Source organism: Vidua macroura, chromosome 15, assembly GCF_024509145.1.
Source record: "Vidua macroura isolate BioBank_ID:100142 chromosome 15, ASM2450914v1, whole genome shotgun sequence".
NCBI classification, from domain to species: Eukaryota; Metazoa; Chordata; class Aves; order Passeriformes; family Viduidae; genus Vidua; species Vidua macroura.
In genome coordinates, this window is record NC_071585.1 from 2,780,997 (window position 1) to 2,798,919 (window position 17,923).

General features: G+C 50.9%; 1 protein-coding gene across 1 annotated transcript in view; it reads left to right on the forward strand.

The window, feature by feature from the left end:
- The window catches only part of HDAC3 (histone deacetylase 3), a 12,159-nt gene extending 2,737 nt beyond the window's left edge, over positions 1–9,422 (forward strand). Inside the window, exons 3-15 of the mRNA XM_053990740.1 lie at positions 548–690; positions 2,674–2,755; positions 2,913–2,969; positions 3,057–3,112; positions 4,385–4,518; positions 4,767–4,847; positions 4,938–5,011; positions 5,154–5,218; positions 5,954–6,043; positions 6,145–6,203; positions 7,457–7,536; positions 7,821–7,978; positions 8,255–9,422. Of these exons, the coding sequence (XP_053846715.1) occupies positions 548–690; positions 2,674–2,755; positions 2,913–2,969; positions 3,057–3,112; positions 4,385–4,518; positions 4,767–4,847; positions 4,938–5,011; positions 5,154–5,218; positions 5,954–6,043; positions 6,145–6,203; positions 7,457–7,536; positions 7,821–7,978; positions 8,255–8,324 (1,149 nt within the window). The 3' untranslated portion in view covers positions 8,325–9,422. The remainder of the gene's footprint in view (positions 1–547; positions 691–2,673; positions 2,756–2,912; positions 2,970–3,056; positions 3,113–4,384; positions 4,519–4,766; positions 4,848–4,937; positions 5,012–5,153; positions 5,219–5,953; positions 6,044–6,144; positions 6,204–7,456; positions 7,537–7,820; positions 7,979–8,254) is intronic.
- Positions 9,423–17,923: the final 8,501 nt, after the last annotated feature.

A 17,923-nucleotide genomic window follows, 5' to 3' on the forward strand; every position in this document is an offset into this window, starting at 1 on the left:
TTTTAACTTCCCCTCTACTGAGGGATGTGCACTAAATGCCAAACCTGTGCCGTCACAAGATCCTGGATTTGAGTCCATCCACCTCCCTGACCATTCCCCCCATTTTCCTTTCCAGAGGAAACAAAACTCATGCAGCTCTTCCATCTGTCTGGGAGATTTCCCCAAATAATTTGGAGCCTGTCAGTAAATCTTACAGAGGGATCAGAACCGCCCCAAATCAAGGTCTTAAATTGGTGAGTGAGGAAGGAAGGATCTCCCCAGGAAAGGAGAAGCTGTGGTTTATTTTACTGGCCCAGCAGGACAACGTGCTATGGGGTAGGAAGCAATTTTATGGCAAGAGCTGCAGTCAGGAGAGGCAGGATTTGGATTTATGAAAGGAGAAGCAGGTTTTGTGGAGCAGCTGTTGAATTTAAATGAACACAAGTGCCAGTGTTTGCACATTTTTTATGTACCTCGTGCAGGCCACTTGTCAGTTAGCTTGAGATTCCTTCCAGCCCGAGGAAACAGAGTTTGGATGGGAAATAACTCCTGCTTTTGTCTCTGGAAGGTGTTCAAGCCCTACCAGGCATCCCAGCACGACATGTGCCGCTTCCACTCCGAGGATTACATCGACTTCCTGCAGAGAGTGAGCCCCAACAACATGCAGGGCTTCACCAAGAGCCTCAACGCCTTCAACGTGGGCGACGACTGGTGAGTGCCCCCAGGAGCTGCCCTGCCCTGCCCAGGGCCCTGCAGCTCTTCTGGAATGTGCCATTCCTGCCTTGGTTTAGGCAGCACGAGGAGCCTGCCCCTCCTCTGCTGTCTGGGTTTGAACAGACAGGTGAGTGCTAAGGAAGGCAGGAACCTCCCCTGAAATGGAAAATTAAACCCCTTCCCTCTGAGTTGTTATAATTTTGAAATTAAGGGGCTCCCAGGCAAAGATATGGGAGCAGGAATAACAGTTCTTTACATGGAAAACTAAAAATACAAATGCAATAGTACAAACAAAACCAAACCCTGCCCGAGTCAGAGCAGGCCCTGGCAGGCTGTGGGTCAGGGTGTGGCAGCAGTGCCATTCCATGGGGGCTCAGCCCTCCTGCAGTGCCAGCTGTGCTTCTGCTGGAGCAGGAGCCTGGACAAGGCTGGAGTTTTCCTCTGGAGCTCCAGGGCTGCTGGAGATGGGCCTGGGCTTCCTCTGGGAATGCAGTGGGGCGGAAAGCTGCTCCTCTGGGAATGCAGTGGGGCAGAAAGCTGCTCCTCTGGGAATGCAGTGGGGCAGAAAGCTGCTCCTCTGGGAATGCAGTGGGGCAGAAAGCTGCTCCTCTGGGAATGCAGTGGGGAAGAAAGCTGCTCCTCTGGGAATGCAATGGGGCAGAAAGCTGCTCCTCTGGGAGTGCAATGGGGCAGAAAGCTGCTCCTCTGGGAATGCAGTGGGCAAAGGCTGCTGTGGTGTTCCCAAGGTCAGATTGTATCCAGGTAGGAATGCTTGGCTCCTCCCCTGGGCAGAGCCTCTCCCCATGGGATGATGGAATTTTCTCAGCCATGCAGGGACACTCAGTGGCCATGAACAGAAGAGATCTCCTGGAGGGAGGATTGGCTGTGGGAGAGATAAAGAAAACTGTCCCATGAACAGCAGAGAACTGCCCCAGCTCAAACTGAAGGCAGATAGAATGCACACCCCCATTTCCAGCCTAAGACATGTGTGGATAAGGGTGTGGAGCCTCCTTGATTTCTTTCCCTTTGCTGGGGGTGTTGCAGTGCTCCTTTTTGGGTCTAGATTTGGGCTTGTTGGGTTGCAGACTCTGATTGTTCTGGAAGGGCTTCCAGTTCTTCTGGAATGTGGTAGCTGTCTTTGGAAAGAATTTGAGTGCTGCATCCAGCTCTGGGGATCAAAGAACATGGTGGAGCAAATCCAGTGGAGGCACCAGGATGAGCAGAGAGACACAGCAGCTCAGCTGGGAGAGCTGGGATTGTCCAGCCTGGAGAAGGGAAAAGGTGACCTCACTGTGGCCTTCCAGTACCTGAAGGAGCTGACAAGAGAGCTGGAGAGGGATTTGGGACAAGGGATGGAGGGACAGGACACAGGAAATGGCTTCTACTGCCAGAGGGCAGGGATGGATGGGATTTTGGGAATTAGGAATTGTTCCCTGGCAGGGTGGGCAGGCCCTGGCACAGGGTGCCCAGAGCAGCTGTGGCTGCCCCTGGATCCCTGGCAGTGCCCAAGGCCAGGCTGGAGGGGGCTTGGGACAGTGGAAGGTGTCCCTGCCATGACAGGGAGTCAAACTCTTAAGTTCCCTTCCAACCCAAATCATTCTGGGACTGGGAGCTATTCCAGTCCCCCCATCTTCTGAGGCAGTGTCTCATCCTGTCCCAGGTGTGGGCACACCCCAGCAGAGCTGCAGGATGGACTCTTGACAGCTTTTGGGAACAGTGAAGCCTTCTCAAGGCTGGTTTGGAAGCTTTGGGAATCACTCTCAGTTTCCCTGTGTTCCCCACTGTGTTTGCAGCCAGCTCACTCCCCTGCTGGGGCTCATGAATTACAGGCAGGGTCCTGACCCCAAATTAACTCTTTCACAGAAAACTGAGCTTTATTCTCGCTCAGGTGTTAGCCCTGGCCAGTTTGAGTCCTGGCTGTGCTCTGCAGAAAAGGGGAGGAATGAGGAGTTCTGAGTTGGAATGTGGTTTCTTTTTCAGCCCAGTGTTTCCAGGCCTCTTTGAATTCTGCTCTCGTTACACTGGGGCCTCCCTGCAGGGAGCAACACAGCTGAACAACAAGGTAAGGGGGCTGAGGTGCTGATCTTTTGGAACCCAGCTGGAGCTGAGGAGGAGGAAAAGCCAGGAGGTGTTGTGTACCCCTGGGATGGGCAGGTGGAGGTGGGAAGGAGGGTACAGGGTTATTGTCACTTTAAACTCACTTCTCTTTCCTCTCTTAGATCTGTGACATTGCCATAAACTGGGCAGGGGGCCTCCATCATGCCAAAAAGTTTGAGGTAATGAGATCTGTGAATTCCTCTTGTCTTTGGGGCCTGGCCTGTGTTGATCTCATCCTAAACTCTTGGGGTTTCTCTCTCTTCCAGGCTTCGGGCTTTTGTTACGTCAATGACATCGTGATTGGCATCCTGGAGCTGCTCAAGTAAGGACAGGGCCAAGGGCTGAGCTCTGCTGGCTGCTTTGTGCTTGCCCTCTGCTTTTTCTATTTCCCTGCCTCCTTTGCCTTTCTGGAATCCAGGAAGCCCAAAAATTTCATTTTTGTCCTGGCCTTATCCTTAAGACACAAGACAGGGTTTGAGCATTGGAACATCTGGTTCCAGTTTTTTTGGAGTCAGATGTTTTGTTATCCCTCAGGGAGCTTGAGGGGTACAGAAGAGTTCTTCAGTCCCATTTCAGGGGCTCCTGAGCCTCAGCCCTTTTGCCACAGTGAGACTTTTGTAGGTAAATGCAAGTTTTGGTTCACTGGAGACACAAAAGTGACTCAAATCTTTGTTGGGCACCTTAAGAACAGGATTTGGGCTGCACACAGATGATCAAAGGACACTTGGTCTCCATAGAAAAGAGTCGGGTTATTTTTCACTTTAGGAAATGAAAAATAAAATTAGAATGAGAGGAAAAGTTACAGAAATACCTTTAGTGTCTTGAATTGATCTGAGATTTTTTTTTTAATTTTTTTTTTTTGGTACTTCAAAGTGCCCTCCTTGTCACTGAACCTCAGACGAGTTGTCATGGAATTAAAAAGGATTTGGAGTTGATCAAACAGTAGTTACATGACTGCTGGCAAGTTTACTTGCTCTCAGTCAGATTTATGGGATGTGCTGGGGTTTCTTGTTCCCCCTTCCCTGCTCTGTTTGGAACCCCAGGATTTTCCTGGCAATCCCTGCACTCCCATTTCCTAATCCCGTCCACCAGAGGCCTCAAATACAGCCCAGTTACCCCTCAGGGGATATTATTTATGTCCCTGTTCTTCTGTTGCCTGTTTCCAGGAACCATTTCTGCAGCAGGTGACTGCATTTTGAGTTTGCTTCTGACTCTGTGTCTCTGGCTGCTTCTCCAGTAAATTTAGCCCAGCCTGGAATTTTTGGTGCTCACCAGCTGGGACACAGTGCTCCATTTCCCACCTCCTCCATGCCAGCTTGCCTTTCATTTCCTGATATGATTAAAATCACTGGAGCTCTTAAAGATTAACTATGAGCACATTGGAAACAAGAATCTGCAACTTTTGAGCAGCCAGCTGCTTAAACGAGTTCTTTTCCAAGACATTTCTGGCCTCATCTAAAAACCTTTTTGTTCTAATATACATTTCCAACCACCTCGGAAGAAAATGTTTTAAATCCCAATTTCCAAGCACATCAGAGGAAGATGTTTGAGTGTGTACAAATGCCTGGAATCCCAACTTTGATGTATTCCACAGGTATCACCCCCGGGTGCTGTACATCGACATCGATATCCATCACGGGGACGGGGTGCAGGAGGCTTTCTACCTGACAGATCGTGTCATGACAGTGTCATTTCACAAATATGGCAACTATTTCTTTCCTGGCACAGGTAAGTTTTTTAATTTCTAGTGGAAACCTGCTTCAGAATCGCTTGGAAGCTCTGCTGGAGCAGAAAGAGTAAATCACAAAATTCGAGCTGCTGGGGGAAACGGTGGGAGAAAGTGATTAGAGAGGAACAGAAGTGTAGTTGCTTGTAAGAAAGGGATCCTGATTAGGTGGAAAGGCTCAGCCCAGCTCAGCCCTGGCCTTTGCACAGCTCTGAAGTGTCAGGGCTGTTGTGCCTGTCCTGTTTTGCAGGTGACATGTATGAGGTTGGTGCAGAGAGTGGCCGTTACTATTGTCTCAACGTGCCCCTCCGAGATGGCATCGATGACCAAAGTAGGTGTTCCCTTCCCTTTCCCCTTGGCCCCAGGGGTTTCCTGGTCCTTGTGCTCCAGAGCCATGACAAATCCACCTCTCTCTCCAAAGGTTATAAGCACCTCTTCCAGCCAGTCATTAACCAGGTGGTAGATTACTATCAGCCCACCTGCATAGTCCTGCAGGTAAGGAAGCAAACCTCTGTGCACACATCCATGCCTTCAGAGGCTGCAGAGGGCTCAGAGGGCTGTGTCTGTGTTAACCTTCTGTTCCCTGGTGTGGATCTGGAGAGCAGTGCCAAAATTCTCTTGTTTTTCTCTTCCCCAGTGTGGTGCTGATTCTCTGGGTTGTGACCGGTTGGGATGTTTTAACCTCAGTATAAGAGGCCATGGGTAAGTACAGCAGGGCTGGGCACAGAAAAACCACCTGAAGGGCTCTGAGGAGTCTCTGCTGTGAGGCTGGACCTTTGGCTTTGGCCTGCCAGCAGATTTTGAGGGTTTTTTAACATTTGTGTGACTGGAGGGGGTCTGAGAATGAGGCTTTGTACGAGGTGCTGCAGAGGGGTGGTGAAGGAGGAGGAGGCCATGGAGATGGTCCTAGGACTGGAGCCAGCCTGGGAGAGCTGGGGGTGCTCACCTGGAGAGGAGAAGCCTCCAGGGAGAGCTCAGAGCCCCTTCCAGGGCCTAAAAGGGCTCCAGAAGAGCTGGAGAGGGACTTGGGACAAGGGATGGAGGGACAGGACACAGGGAATGGCTCCCACTGCCAGAGGGCAGGGATGGATGCGATATTGGGAATGAGGAATTGTCCCCTGGGAGGGTGGGCAGGCCCTGGCACAGGGTGCCCAGAGCAGCTGTGGCTGCCCCTGGATCCCTGGCAGTGCCCAAGGCCAGGCTGGACAGGGCTTGGAGCAGCCTGGGACAGTGGGAGGTGTCCCTGCCATGGCAGGGATGGAATGGGATGAACCTTAAGGTCCTTTCCAACCCAGCCCCTGTGCTGGAGATTGCTGGGTGGAAGCTCCAGGTGTGTCACAGCAGCCATGGTGGTGCTGGAGTTCAGAGGGGCATTTCTGACCCATGAACCTGTGCTGCAGTTTCCAGCTCTGGCATTTTCCTCTTTGGGGTTTGTAGGGAGTGTGTGGAGTACGTGAAGAGCTTCAACATCCCCTTGCTGGTGCTGGGAGGAGGAGGTTACACGGTCCGGAACGTGGCACGGTGCTGGTGAGTCCCCTCTGCCTGCTGAGGGGCACTGCTTGGGCACTTCTGTGGGATTTGTCCCTGCATTTCCCATGTCCTGAGCTCCTCTTTTCCCATGTTTTCAGGACTTATGAAACGTCCTTGCTCGTGGATGAACCAATTAGTGACGAGCTCCCATACAGTGGTAAGTTGGAGTTGCCTTTTTTCCTCACGAGCTCAGCTGAAATTCTCGGGATGTTTTATTCTGCATTGACCAGAGGCAAAGTGTCAGCACTTCCTGACCTTGGAGATGGCCTTAGCCATGCCTGGAAGTGTCCAAGGCCAGGTTGGATGGGGTTTGGTCTAGTGGAAGGTGTCCCTGCCCCTGCCAGGGGGTTGGAGTGCGATGAGATTTAAGGTCCCTTCCAACCCAAACCATTCTGTGATCTCCTGCCACCCACTTTGCTGGGCAGACACAGCTGTGTGTGTCTGGGGTGATTTAATTTGCACCATTGATGGGCAGAGTCCAACAGCATGAAGTTTAATAAGTCTAAGTGTCGAGTTCTACATTTTGGCCACAAAAATCCCCTACAGCGTTCCAGGCTGGGGACAGCGTGGCTGGACAGTGCCCAGGCAGAAAGAGACCTGGGGGTGCTGGTCCACAGCTGGTTGGATATGAGCCAGCAGTGTGCCTTGGTGGCCAAGAAGGCCAATGGCATCCTGGCCTGCATTAGGAATTGTGTGACCAGCAGGAGTAGGGAGCTCATTCTCCCCCTGTACTCGGCGCTGGTGAGGGCACATCTTGAGTGCTGTGTCCAGTTCTGGGCCCTCAGTTTAGGAAGGACATTGAGATGCTTGAGTGTGTCCAGAGGAGGGCAACGAGGCTGGTGAGGGGCTTGGAACACCAGCCCTGTGAGGAACATTTGAAGGAGCTGGGGTTGTTCAGCCTGGAGAAGAGGAGGCTCAGAGGTGACCTCATTGCTCTCCACAACTCCCTGAAGGGAGGTGCAGACAGGTGGGGTCGGTCTCTTCCACCAGGCAGCAACTGACAGAACAAGGGGACACAGCCTCAAGCTACGTCAGGGAAGGTACAGGTTAGATATATGGAAAAAAATTTTCACTGAAAGAATAATAAAGCACTGAATAGTCTTCCCAGGGAGATGGTGGAGTCACCATCTCTGGATGTGTTTAAAAAAAGACTGGACATGGCACTTGGTGCTATAGTCTGGTTGAGGTGTTAAGACATAGGTTGGACTCGATGATCTTAGAGGTCTCTTCCAACCTCATTATTCTGTGATTCTGTGATTTCCTGTTGTTTTGTCTAATCCCTTGCACTCAGGGTTGAATATCACTGTGCTTTTTAAGCTCTGCTCTCCCCCAGGCAGGTGGGAGGGTGAGCTCTGCTCTCTGCACAGCTTCTGGCCCTCTGTGCTCTAACTCTGCCTCCTTCCATCTCAGAGTACTTTGAATACTTTGCTCCAGACTTCACCCTTCACCCTGATGTCAGCACGAGGATTGAGAATCAGAATTCCAGACAGGTGAGTGCCTGCAGCCATGCTGCAATATCAGCTTGGAATTTCCAAAATCCTGTGGTTGTTGCTCTGTCCTGTGAAACCAGCCCAGGGCAAAAAAACAATGAGAAAAAACAACTGGGTTGTCTCAGGGTTTCCTGCTTGAGTATCAATAATTGAATTCGCTCTGCTCTGATAAGTGACTTTTTGCACAAATTTGTTGCTCTTGGCCAGCACAGAGGTGATGCAGGCAGGTGACAGAGCTGTGACACATCCCACTGTGGTGGTCCCTGTGTGTTCTGTCCCTGCAGTACCTGGATCAGATCAGGCAGACCATATTTGAGAACCTGAAGATGCTGAACCACGCTCCCAGCGTGCAGATCCACGACGTCCCCTCGGACCTGCTCAGCTACGACCGCACGGATGAGCCTGATCCAGAGGAGAGGGGCTCCGAGGAAAACTACAGCAGGTAGCAGAGCTTCTTCTGGAGCAATGGGCTTCCCTTCCTGCCCCTGGGAGGGGCTGCAGAGGAATCCACCCGAGTCCTAGAGCAAGTCAGAGAATCCCAGAATTTGGGGTTGGAAGGGACCTTAAAGCCCATCTCATTCTCATGGGCAGGGAAGTCACTTCTGAGTCTCTTGTTTTTACCCAAGGAGCTTCTGTGGTCTCCTAAGATAACAATCCCTCAGGCCCCAAGGGTTCCAGGTTTCTCTCCCCTCCCTGACAGGGGTTTCTCTTCCCCCAGGCCTGAAGCTCCCAATGAGTTCTACGACGGTGACCACGACAATGACAAGGAGAGCGACGTGGAGATCTGAGGGCTCTGCCCTGGCCTCTGGGCTGCGGGGCCTCCCGCCATGGACACGGATGCTTGGAGCACATACCTGGGCCCTGCAGGAGCCAGTTTAGCCCTCTCTTCATCTTGGACTGCGTGTGGTGGCAGCAGAGACAGCCCCACTGCAGGCTCCTGCCACCCGGAGAGGCACAGAGGTGACGCGAGTTCCTTACTTGTCACCACGTCACGGTTACGGCTGTCACCGCTGTGGGAGTGGAGCTGTGCTGAGTCCTGGCTGGCAGCTGTGGGACTGCCCTCAGAGCCTGAGCTCCATGGTTCTCCTGCCAGCCAGCTGGGAGCTGGAGCAGCTGTGCCTACGATCTCTGCTCTCTGCAGCACTCAGCATCCATCCTGCTGTCCCTGACCTCCACTCAGGTACCACCCCAGTGTCCTCTGCAGCCTGCACTGAGAGCTGCTCCTGATGTCCCTTCTTAAGCAGCTGATGCTCCACAGCTCCAGGAATTATTGGAGAAGACCAGGCCAGCTGTGGGGTAGGGGTCAGGATGTCCTTGGAGCAGCTCAGTGGAGTGGATGGAAGGATGTGTGCAGAGCAGAGGCTCAGTCCTTCCCCCCACACCCACATCTGCATTCACAAACGAGTTCTGCAGCACTTGGCTGAGTTGGACACAACCTCCCTGTTGTGTTTATTCCTTGGGAGGCTTGAATGCCTGTGCAACAGAGGTTTGGCTGCCTAGATCAGTACTTAGTGTGTCCTGCACCTCTAATGTAGCTTCCAGCTGTGTTTCCCACATTCACACATGGGCCTCCTGTGTGCCAGCAAGAGATCTGGGCTGTTTGCTCTGAGAGGAAACCGTTCCTGGGCTGTACCCAGCAGATGTTGCTCTGCTGCTGGGTGAGGGAAGCTGCTTCCTCCAAGTGCTCTGTTCCTGCCCTCACCCAGCAGAGATTTCCCTTGGCCATCCCTCCAATGCCAGATTTTGCTGCTCCTTCTCCCGAGTCCTCACCTGGTACCTGTGGTGGTTTGGAATGTGCTGTTTGGGGAGGGGGGGTTCAGCCTCTGTACGGTTCTGTTTGTTTACTGATGTCTTTGAACATTAAAGAAGAGGCAGTATTTTTCTTACCTGATCTGTTTGTCTGTTTCATCCCCATACCTTTTTGGCTCCTGTTCTCCCAAGGGTCAAGCATGTCCCTGGCAGGGCAGTGTCATCCACTGTCTGAAGGAATGGAGGGAATTCTGCTCCTCAGAGTAAATGTTGGTGAGTTTTTGGAATCACTGCACATGAGGGGAGCACCATGAACTCCTTTTCAAGAGGCCAGGTGGGGTGGACACCCCTGTTATGCCTCTCAGTCCAGCAAAAGCTTTGCAGGGAGCTGCAGAGCTGATTCAGGAGAATTTTCCTGAAGTTATTTAAAATGACATGATTTCAGTGAGTTGCAGTTTCCATAACAGCCTCTGCACTTTGCACTCCCACTGTCCCAAAGCCCTTTTGGGGACTGTTTGTAGTTCTGGTCACTACAACGTGAAACAGGCAATGAGTCAGGGTTACTCCAGTGGGTGTCCAGAGCAATTCCTCAGATAGAAATTGTGATAGGATTAGACTGGGGGTGGAGAAGGATGATCAAAGGTCTAACACAGCTCCTGCAGCAGCAGGGCCTGGAGTGCCAGGACACAGGGAATGGCTTCCCAGAGCCTGGGGGCAGGGATGGATGGGATATTGGGAAGGAATTGTTCCCTGGGAGCGTGGGGAGGCCCTGGCACAGGGTGCCCAGAGAAGCTGGGGCTGCCCCAACCCTGGAAATACCCCTGATGGAAGGATATTTACACCTGAAACAGGCTGAATTCCCTGTTGCAGTGTGCTGAGGCTCCCTGTGCAGAGCTGTGCTTGGACACCAGGTGGCACCTGGATCGCTGGGATTCTATGGAGGCTCCATGGCCCTGCTGCAGCCCCTGTGTGCAGACACTGCAGCCCCGGGGTGGGGTTTTGGGGTGGGAGCAGAGCCCTGGCTCTGTTCTCAGGGAGGTCTGGGGGTTCTGGGCACTCTCAGAGGCCTGGCTGTCACCAGGGCACCCGAGCAGGGACTGCTCCTGCTGCACCTCTGTGACTTCCCTGTGTGAGCTTCCACACCATGCCCAGCACATCCCTCAGCACCAGGGATGTGGCCAGGCTGGCACTGCCCTTCCTCCACTGAATCTCCCAGAGATTGCCTCCTGAGGAGAAATGAACATTCTGTCTTAATTTCCTATAAAGAATCACATAAAATACTTTTTTTTTTTTTTTCTGCTTTACCTGCCTCTGTCCTGGCTGTGAACCCCAAAACAGTAACCCCAAGTTAATGAACTCCCTGCAGCATCTCCTGGAGCTCAGGCTGTTCCACAAGTGTGGCACAAGCACCCCTCTTGTGCACCCTTGTGTCTGGGTAGGAAATTGGGATAAGAGCATCCTTCTTGTTTTGGGTTCTCTGGGAAGTGTTTATCCTTCTCTGATTCCCACCTGTGCTTATCAAAGCCTGGAACTTCCCACCTCACAAACTTTCTGTAGCACAGCTGAGATTTTTTACACCTCACACCAGCAGCTGCTCTCCCTGTGGAAGACCCCCAGCACACATTGGCACTGACAGGAGCTGAGTTTGGGATGTGCTGCCCAGCCAGGTCTGGCTCTCACCCCCCTAAATCCTGTTCCTCACCTCCCTCATGCCAGGAGGCCCAGGGAGTCAGGAGCATTCCCTGCTGCCCCTGCAGGCACTGCCACAGCCCAGGATGGACCAGTCAGACCAGGCCTAACTTATCCAAAAGTTTGGGACTGTTCAGGGCATTTTGCAATCAAGTTGGAATCCCTACAAGGCCAGATATTGTCCCAGCTCCTCTCTCAGCATAACTAATTTTTTTTTTAATTTTTGTTTAGTTGGTAGAATTTGATGTGTTTTTTGAAGAATTTTTTGTATTATTATTTCAGATTATTTTTGGAGTATGAGGAAATTGGATTAATTTTTTGTTTGTGTTTTGTAAAGATTTTTTTTTTAGGTTTTGAAGCTGTAATTTTTTTTTTATAAGGAATTGGTAGTTGTTTTTGTTGTTGTATATTATTAGAACTGGAAGGTGTGATAACAAGTGGTTAGAGGTGGTGTAGTAGGAGGTCGAATGTTTTGTTGGTTATAAAATGGTGTTGGTGGAAGCAGGTAGGTATTGTTTAAGGAAGCATTTAGGGTGTTGTTATTTCGTTGTGTGGAAGAAGTGCTTGAGATGGTATTTTGTGTTTAGATTTAAATATTTATTATTTTTTATTTCTGTTATAAGTTGTGAGTTGCTGGTTTCCATTTGGACCTGGGAGTGTTGTCTGTAACTCCTTGGATGCAGCCCCCAGGAATTCCTTCCCCATCTCACATAATGCAGAGCATTTCTGCAAGTCAGTGACCCCTTAGGTCCATGAGGTCAGGTCCAGGATGGATTTAGCTCCTGACACATGGACCTGGAGATGCCCTTAAAGGGCACTGGACTTCACTCACCCAAGCTGGGGCTCAGGGCCCCGCTCGTGTGGACCCAAATCCAAGTTTCTCTTGAGAGCGAAGCTTTGGGGCTTCCTGGCAGTGCTGGGACCAGTCCCAGAATTCCTGTTCCAGCATCCCTGAGTGCTCCTCCCGTGCCCTCAGAGTCCCAGGATTCTCTGGCACCCCTTCCTCTTGCTCACAGATTCCTGGCTGCAGGCATCAGGTTCTTCTCTGGCCAAAACCTCCCTCCCCTTCCTTGTCCATCCCAGTGTCCCCAGCTCTGTCCCCTCAGAGGCCTTTGGGATTCTGCAGTTGTAGCTTCTCTCTCCCTCTGGAATATTCACAGGAAAATGGAGAAATCTGTCCACAAACCAGGAGCTGATAAATCCAAAAGTTTCTGCTGAGGAGAACGAGCAGGGGGAGCTCACCAGGCTCCTTCCAGCATCACAGGATGATTTCGGTTCAAAGGGTCCTCTGCAGGGCTCAGGCCCATTCCTCCTGCCCCAGGTAAGGCCAGTCCAAAATTAGGGATTGACCAGGGCGTTTTGCAGTCTACTTGGAGTCCCTGCAAGGCCAGACATTGTCTCAGCTCCTCTTGCAGCATTACTGAGCTCCCTTCTCTGCTGTTTAACCACCCTTGTGCAAATATTCTCTGTAAATAAATCAGGATTTACCTGGTGGGAGCTGGTGGCTCTCATCCCTGCTCTTGCCTCCTCCTTTCCCCTGGAGTGGTGTTGGGAACACACACTGCCAGCACCAGGGATATCCAGGAGCTGAGGAGCAGGAAGGAGAATTTCTGGGTGCCAACTCCAGACAGGTTACACACAGCTGGGTGTGGAAGAGGTTTTACAGCGACTTCTGTGGGCCAGAGAGAAGTTGGATAAGAGGATCCATGTTTGATAAGAGGATCCATGTTTGATAAGAGGTTCCATGTTTACCCCTGAAAGAATTTTCTACCAAGGTCGCTGACACAGAAACCAGGAAAGAAAGAAGGAGAAATAAGAGAAACCTGCAGCTGCCTGTTCCAATGAGCACTTTGGTTGTCTCCTGACCAATGAGTAAACTCAGGAGGTTTGTAAGAATAAAAATCATGCTTGCTAATAAAAACAGGTCTGAAGCCTTCTGAAAATGGAGTGTGTTGTTGCTTTGTGTTGTCTCCATCTCAACTACAACAGGGAATGAATGTTCCTTTGCTTTCTGGAGCCTGTTTGGAGAAGCTTCTCCCTGGCCTTTGTAGTGAGAGTGAATTCTGCAGGATGTGTGGGGTACCTGCTCCCTGTGAGCCCTGGGAGAGGGGTTTGAGGCTGCTCCCTGCAGTTCCTGGAACGTGCAATCATTCCCAATCTCACACACACAGTCCATAGGTACAGGCAGGGTGCTGGCTGCTCTGGAAGTGTTTGCACCTTCCCTGATCCCCAGCTGTGCTTCTCAGAGCCTGAGGGCCGTGCCTGTGGATGGCTTAGCAGCTGCTCTGCAGGCCAGAGGACTGAGTTAGCAGAAGAAATTGATGAAATAGGAGATTATCCAGAGCCAGGAAGACAGCAAGGCCAGCATGGAAACCAATAAAACAGACACATAAGGGATATTTGCAGTTAGAGGATACCTGCCTTAGTGAGCAGTGTACGTGCCTTGATAATTTCTTATAAACTCTTGCCAATTAATTATTGACATTAATTACTTTATACCAATAAAGTACAATAAACTATTGCTCTGTCCAATGAATATATTGAGCTGTTTTGATGTAAGTAAAGACTTAAAATCATGCTTTGTTAAGAGTATAAAACTTAAGAACAACTTTAAAAAGTAGCCATTGTCACTGCACAAGTGTGTGTGTGTCGTGTGTCCATCTCAACAGTGACACTTCCCACCTCACAAACTTTCTGTAGCACAGCTGAGATTTTTAGCAGGAGTTTACACCTCACACCAGGCAGTGGTGTTGCCTGTTTGTCTTGGACTGACTTTTCCTGATGTTTTAGGGCCAGCTGCTCTTTTCCTGCTATTTCAGCACCATGCCTGGGGCACCCGGCCTGGTCCAGCCCCGGAGCCATCCTGGCCCAGGTGTTCTCCTGGCTGGAAGTGGTGCTTTTAGCAGAGGACACGTGGAAAAGTGAGTGGGAGCGAGGCCGGGCTGTGTCCCAGGGCTGAATCTTTGGGGGTGAGGAGCTGCTGCTGTCCCCATCGCTGCTGCCGCTGGGGTGGCTTCACCTGGTGCCAGTCCCCTGCCACCCCTCACTTTTTGGGGAGCTGCAGGTGGCACCTGCACCCATCCCTGGGGTGCAGCTCCTGCCTGTCCCGGGCGCTGCCACTGCAAGCAGCGCTCGGGCTGTCACTGCTGGGGCTGCGTGCTGGTGCCCGGGGCTTACTGGGAGGCACTGGGAGGCACTGGTGGGCGTGCAGAGCCCACCAAAGCCCCCCGGAGTGCTTGCATTGGGCCATCACCACTGAGGAGCGATTTGTTTTGGCAATTTAAACTTTGAGAAGCCCCTGCCTGAACCCTGAGTTAGACCAAGGAGTTTTCCAAGGGATTTCTGGCTTTATGCGGGTATCGGGGGGGTTCCGGCCGTGGAAGCGGGGGGTTTCCCCGTGCCCCCCTGCGCTGTCCCGGTGTCCCTGCAGTGTCGCTTTCACCCGCCAGGTGTGCGCAGTTGAGCCGCGCTGGCGCCGCTCCCGGGATGAGCTCAGCGCGCCGGGATTGGGAGCCGGGATCAGCTGCTGCCCTGACGTGGCGCTGACGCGGACCCGCATCCTCCCCTGGATCCTCCCCTGCATCCCCCCCTGCATCCCCCCGGCCCCCCCGTGACCTCCTTTTCCAGACAAAGACGGGAAGTGCCGGCTGCGTGCGCATCCCGCCCCTCCATCCCCCCCTTCTTCTCCCCCCCTCCCTCCTTCCCCCGCTCTGAACCTGGAAAAAACAGCTCAGCTCCTATTTCAAGGAGCTTTTGTCCTCCCAAAGAGCTTTCTTGGGGACATTTGTCTTTCTTTCTTCTGCCTGTGACGGGAACATAATTGGGAGTGGGTCTCCATCTGCTGCCGGGGGAAAGGGGGGGTCCCGGGGAGGGATCACACCGAGGCAGCATCCCCGGCTTTTGGGGCGCTTTGTATGGGGCATTTTGGGAGCAGGAGCGGGGATTTGCAGGGTTCTGTGCCGTGAAATGGATCAGGAATCAGGCGTTGTGCGTTGCCTCTGTTGTGGGGCTCCCCCATCTCTCAGTGCCCCCCACACCGGGGGCTCTGGGCCCGGCAGTGCCAAAATCCCAAATCCTATCCCAAATCCTGCCTTCCCACAGCTCTCCCCGTCTCCTGCCCAGCCTGGGGCCACCCTGATGTGTCACTTGTGCGTTGCCAGCCCTGCCAGGCTGAGTCACCGGGGTGTGCTGGGAATTCAGGAGCCCCAGAGCCGGGTTTTGCCATTTTTTCAGTCCCCCATTGCTCATGAGATGAGCTGTCCTGGCACCCCTTCTCTCGATGCCCCTTTTTATGCAGCAACACTGCAAAAACTCCCTCTCCTCGAGTGCCACTTCCCTGCCAAGCTCCTGCTGCCCCGGTGCCACCCTCACTTGTCCCCTGCCATGCAGGGGGACATGCCCCTATTTTATGTAATTTTTTAATATAATATATATATTAATTATATAGAATATATTTTATATGATATCTATTTAAATGTATATTATGTATATGTATTAATGACAGTAATAAAATCAAGGCTCCCTGGGTGTCCCATCCTGGGTATCCTCCACTCCGTTCACTCCCAGGCATCACCCCAGAGCTCCAGCTCTGGGTCAGCTCACCCTGATCCCAGAAAAAGCTCTGCTCTCTCCCAGGAAAGGCCCCTGGAGGAATTCTCGCAGTTATATAAATTGTAGGAGTTATATAAGGCCTTTCCCTGTGCCTGGTGCCCCACACCCAGCCCGTGCCAGGGGCTCAGATTGGTGCTGGGCATCCCATTCCTGCCTGAATTCCACCCTTCAGTGCTGCCATTTTACCTCCCATCACCTCCATCTGTCTCTTCAATTTTTTAAAACTCCTTGCATTTTTTCCTCATCCCCTCAGTGTTTAATTCTCACCAAAAAAAAAAAAAAGAAAAAGAAAAAGAAAAAGAAAATTGGGATCCTGGATTTTTTTGTGCTTTTCACCTCCTTCCTGAGCGATGCCTTTTGGCCCTTTTTGAACTGATCTTGGGAACATTTTTTGCAAGATTTCCTTGGAAATTTCAGCCTCAGATCCAGCAGGATTTGGCCCTACCCTGCCACACTCCTGCCTTGAAATATTCAGGGAGCAGCTTGCAGGGTTTTCCATGTACCCTTTCATCCCCAAACCTTTCCTGGGGACCACACCTGGTCACCCCATTTCAGGTGGGAGCTGGTTCTCCCCTCATATCCATCTTTAACCCTTTTTCCCATCCCATGAGAGAAAACACCAAGTTCTGGGTGCTCATCCTAACATGGAACTTCAAAGAAATGAAATTTAATGAAATTTCTCACACATGGAAAATTCTATCACTGTGTAGGGCAGTGGCATTAATTTTTAAGAGTTGTGTGTGTGACCTAGGTTGGTTTTAATACAAAATAATGTTATTTTCCTGAGGATTTTATATGTTATTTGTTAACATAGAAAGAAAATAGAAGTGTAAAAGGGGAGGGAGAGGCAACCAGGGGAGCTCAGAGGGTGACAAAGCTGCTGAAAACTTTTAAGCAAAAAGATTTTTAACCTCAGATCCAGCAGGATTTGGCTCTAAATGGGGTCACCCCATTTCTGGTGGGGGCTGATTCTCCCCTCATATCCACCTTCAGCCCTTCCTCCCACCCCACAGGAGGAAACAGCAAGTTTTGGGTACTAATATTAATGTGGAACTTCAAATAAATGAAATTTAATGGGTTTTTTTCAAATTTGGAAAATTAAATCATTGTGTGGGGCACTAGCAATAACTTTTAGGAGTTGTGTTTGTGACATATGTTGATTTTAAGACAAAATAATCTCCTTTTCCTGGATAATTTGAATGTAACAGAGTAAGGAAAATAGAAGGGTAAAAGGGGAGGGAGAGGCAACCAGGGGAGCTCAAATGATGACAAAGCTGCTGAAAACTTTTAAGCAAAAATAATTTTAGCCTCAGATCCAGCAGGATTTGGCCCTAAATGGGGTCACCCCATTTCAGGTGAGTGCTGGTCCTGCCCTCATATCCACCTTCAGCCCTTCCTCCCACCCCACAGGAGGAAACAGCAAGTTTTGGGTGCTCATCCTAATGTGGAACTTAAAATAAATTTAACATTTTTTTCAAAGCTGGAAAATTATATAATTGTGTGGGGCACTGGCAATAATTTTTAGGAGCTGTGGGTGTGACAAACGCTGGATTTAATACAAAATACTCTGATTTTCCTGAGGATTTTAAATGTAACGCAGCAAGGAAAATGGAAGGGTAAAAGAGGAGGGAAAGGCAACCAGGGGAGCTCAGGGGGTGACAAGGCTGCTGAAAACTTTTAAGCAAAAAGAATTTCAGCCTCAGATCCAGCAGGATTTGGCCCTACACTGACATAGTCCTGGCTGAAGGGTTGGATATTCAGGGAGCAGCTTGCAGGGTTTTCCATGTACCCTTTCATCCTTAAACCTTTCCTGGGGACCACACCCGGTCACCCCAATTCAGGTGAGTGCTGGTCCTCCCCTCGTATCCATCTTTAACCCTTTTTGCCATCCCATGAGAGAAAACACCAAGTTCTGGGTGTTTGTCCGAATGTGGAACTTCAAATAAATGAAATTTAATGGGTTTTTTCGAACCTGGAAAATTCTATAATTTTGTGTGGCACTGACAATAATTTTTAGGATCTGCGTGTGTGAAATAATTTGGTTTTAATACAAAATACTGTTATTTTTCTGAGGATTTTGACTGTAATACAGCAATGAAAATATAAGTGTAAAATACGTGGCAGGGAGAGGCACCCAGGAGAACTCAGGAAGTCACAAGGATGCTGAAGCTTTTTAATCAAATATTTTGACTATCACAAGAATTTTAATCACCCAGTTAGGAAAATGTGGGGTTTTTTTGCTGCCTGGAGCCTGTGGGGCTGGAGCAGGGCTGGCGAGCTCCTTGCCCCTCCCAGGCTCATCCAGCAGCAGAGGGTGCTCATGCACTGCTGTGCAAAT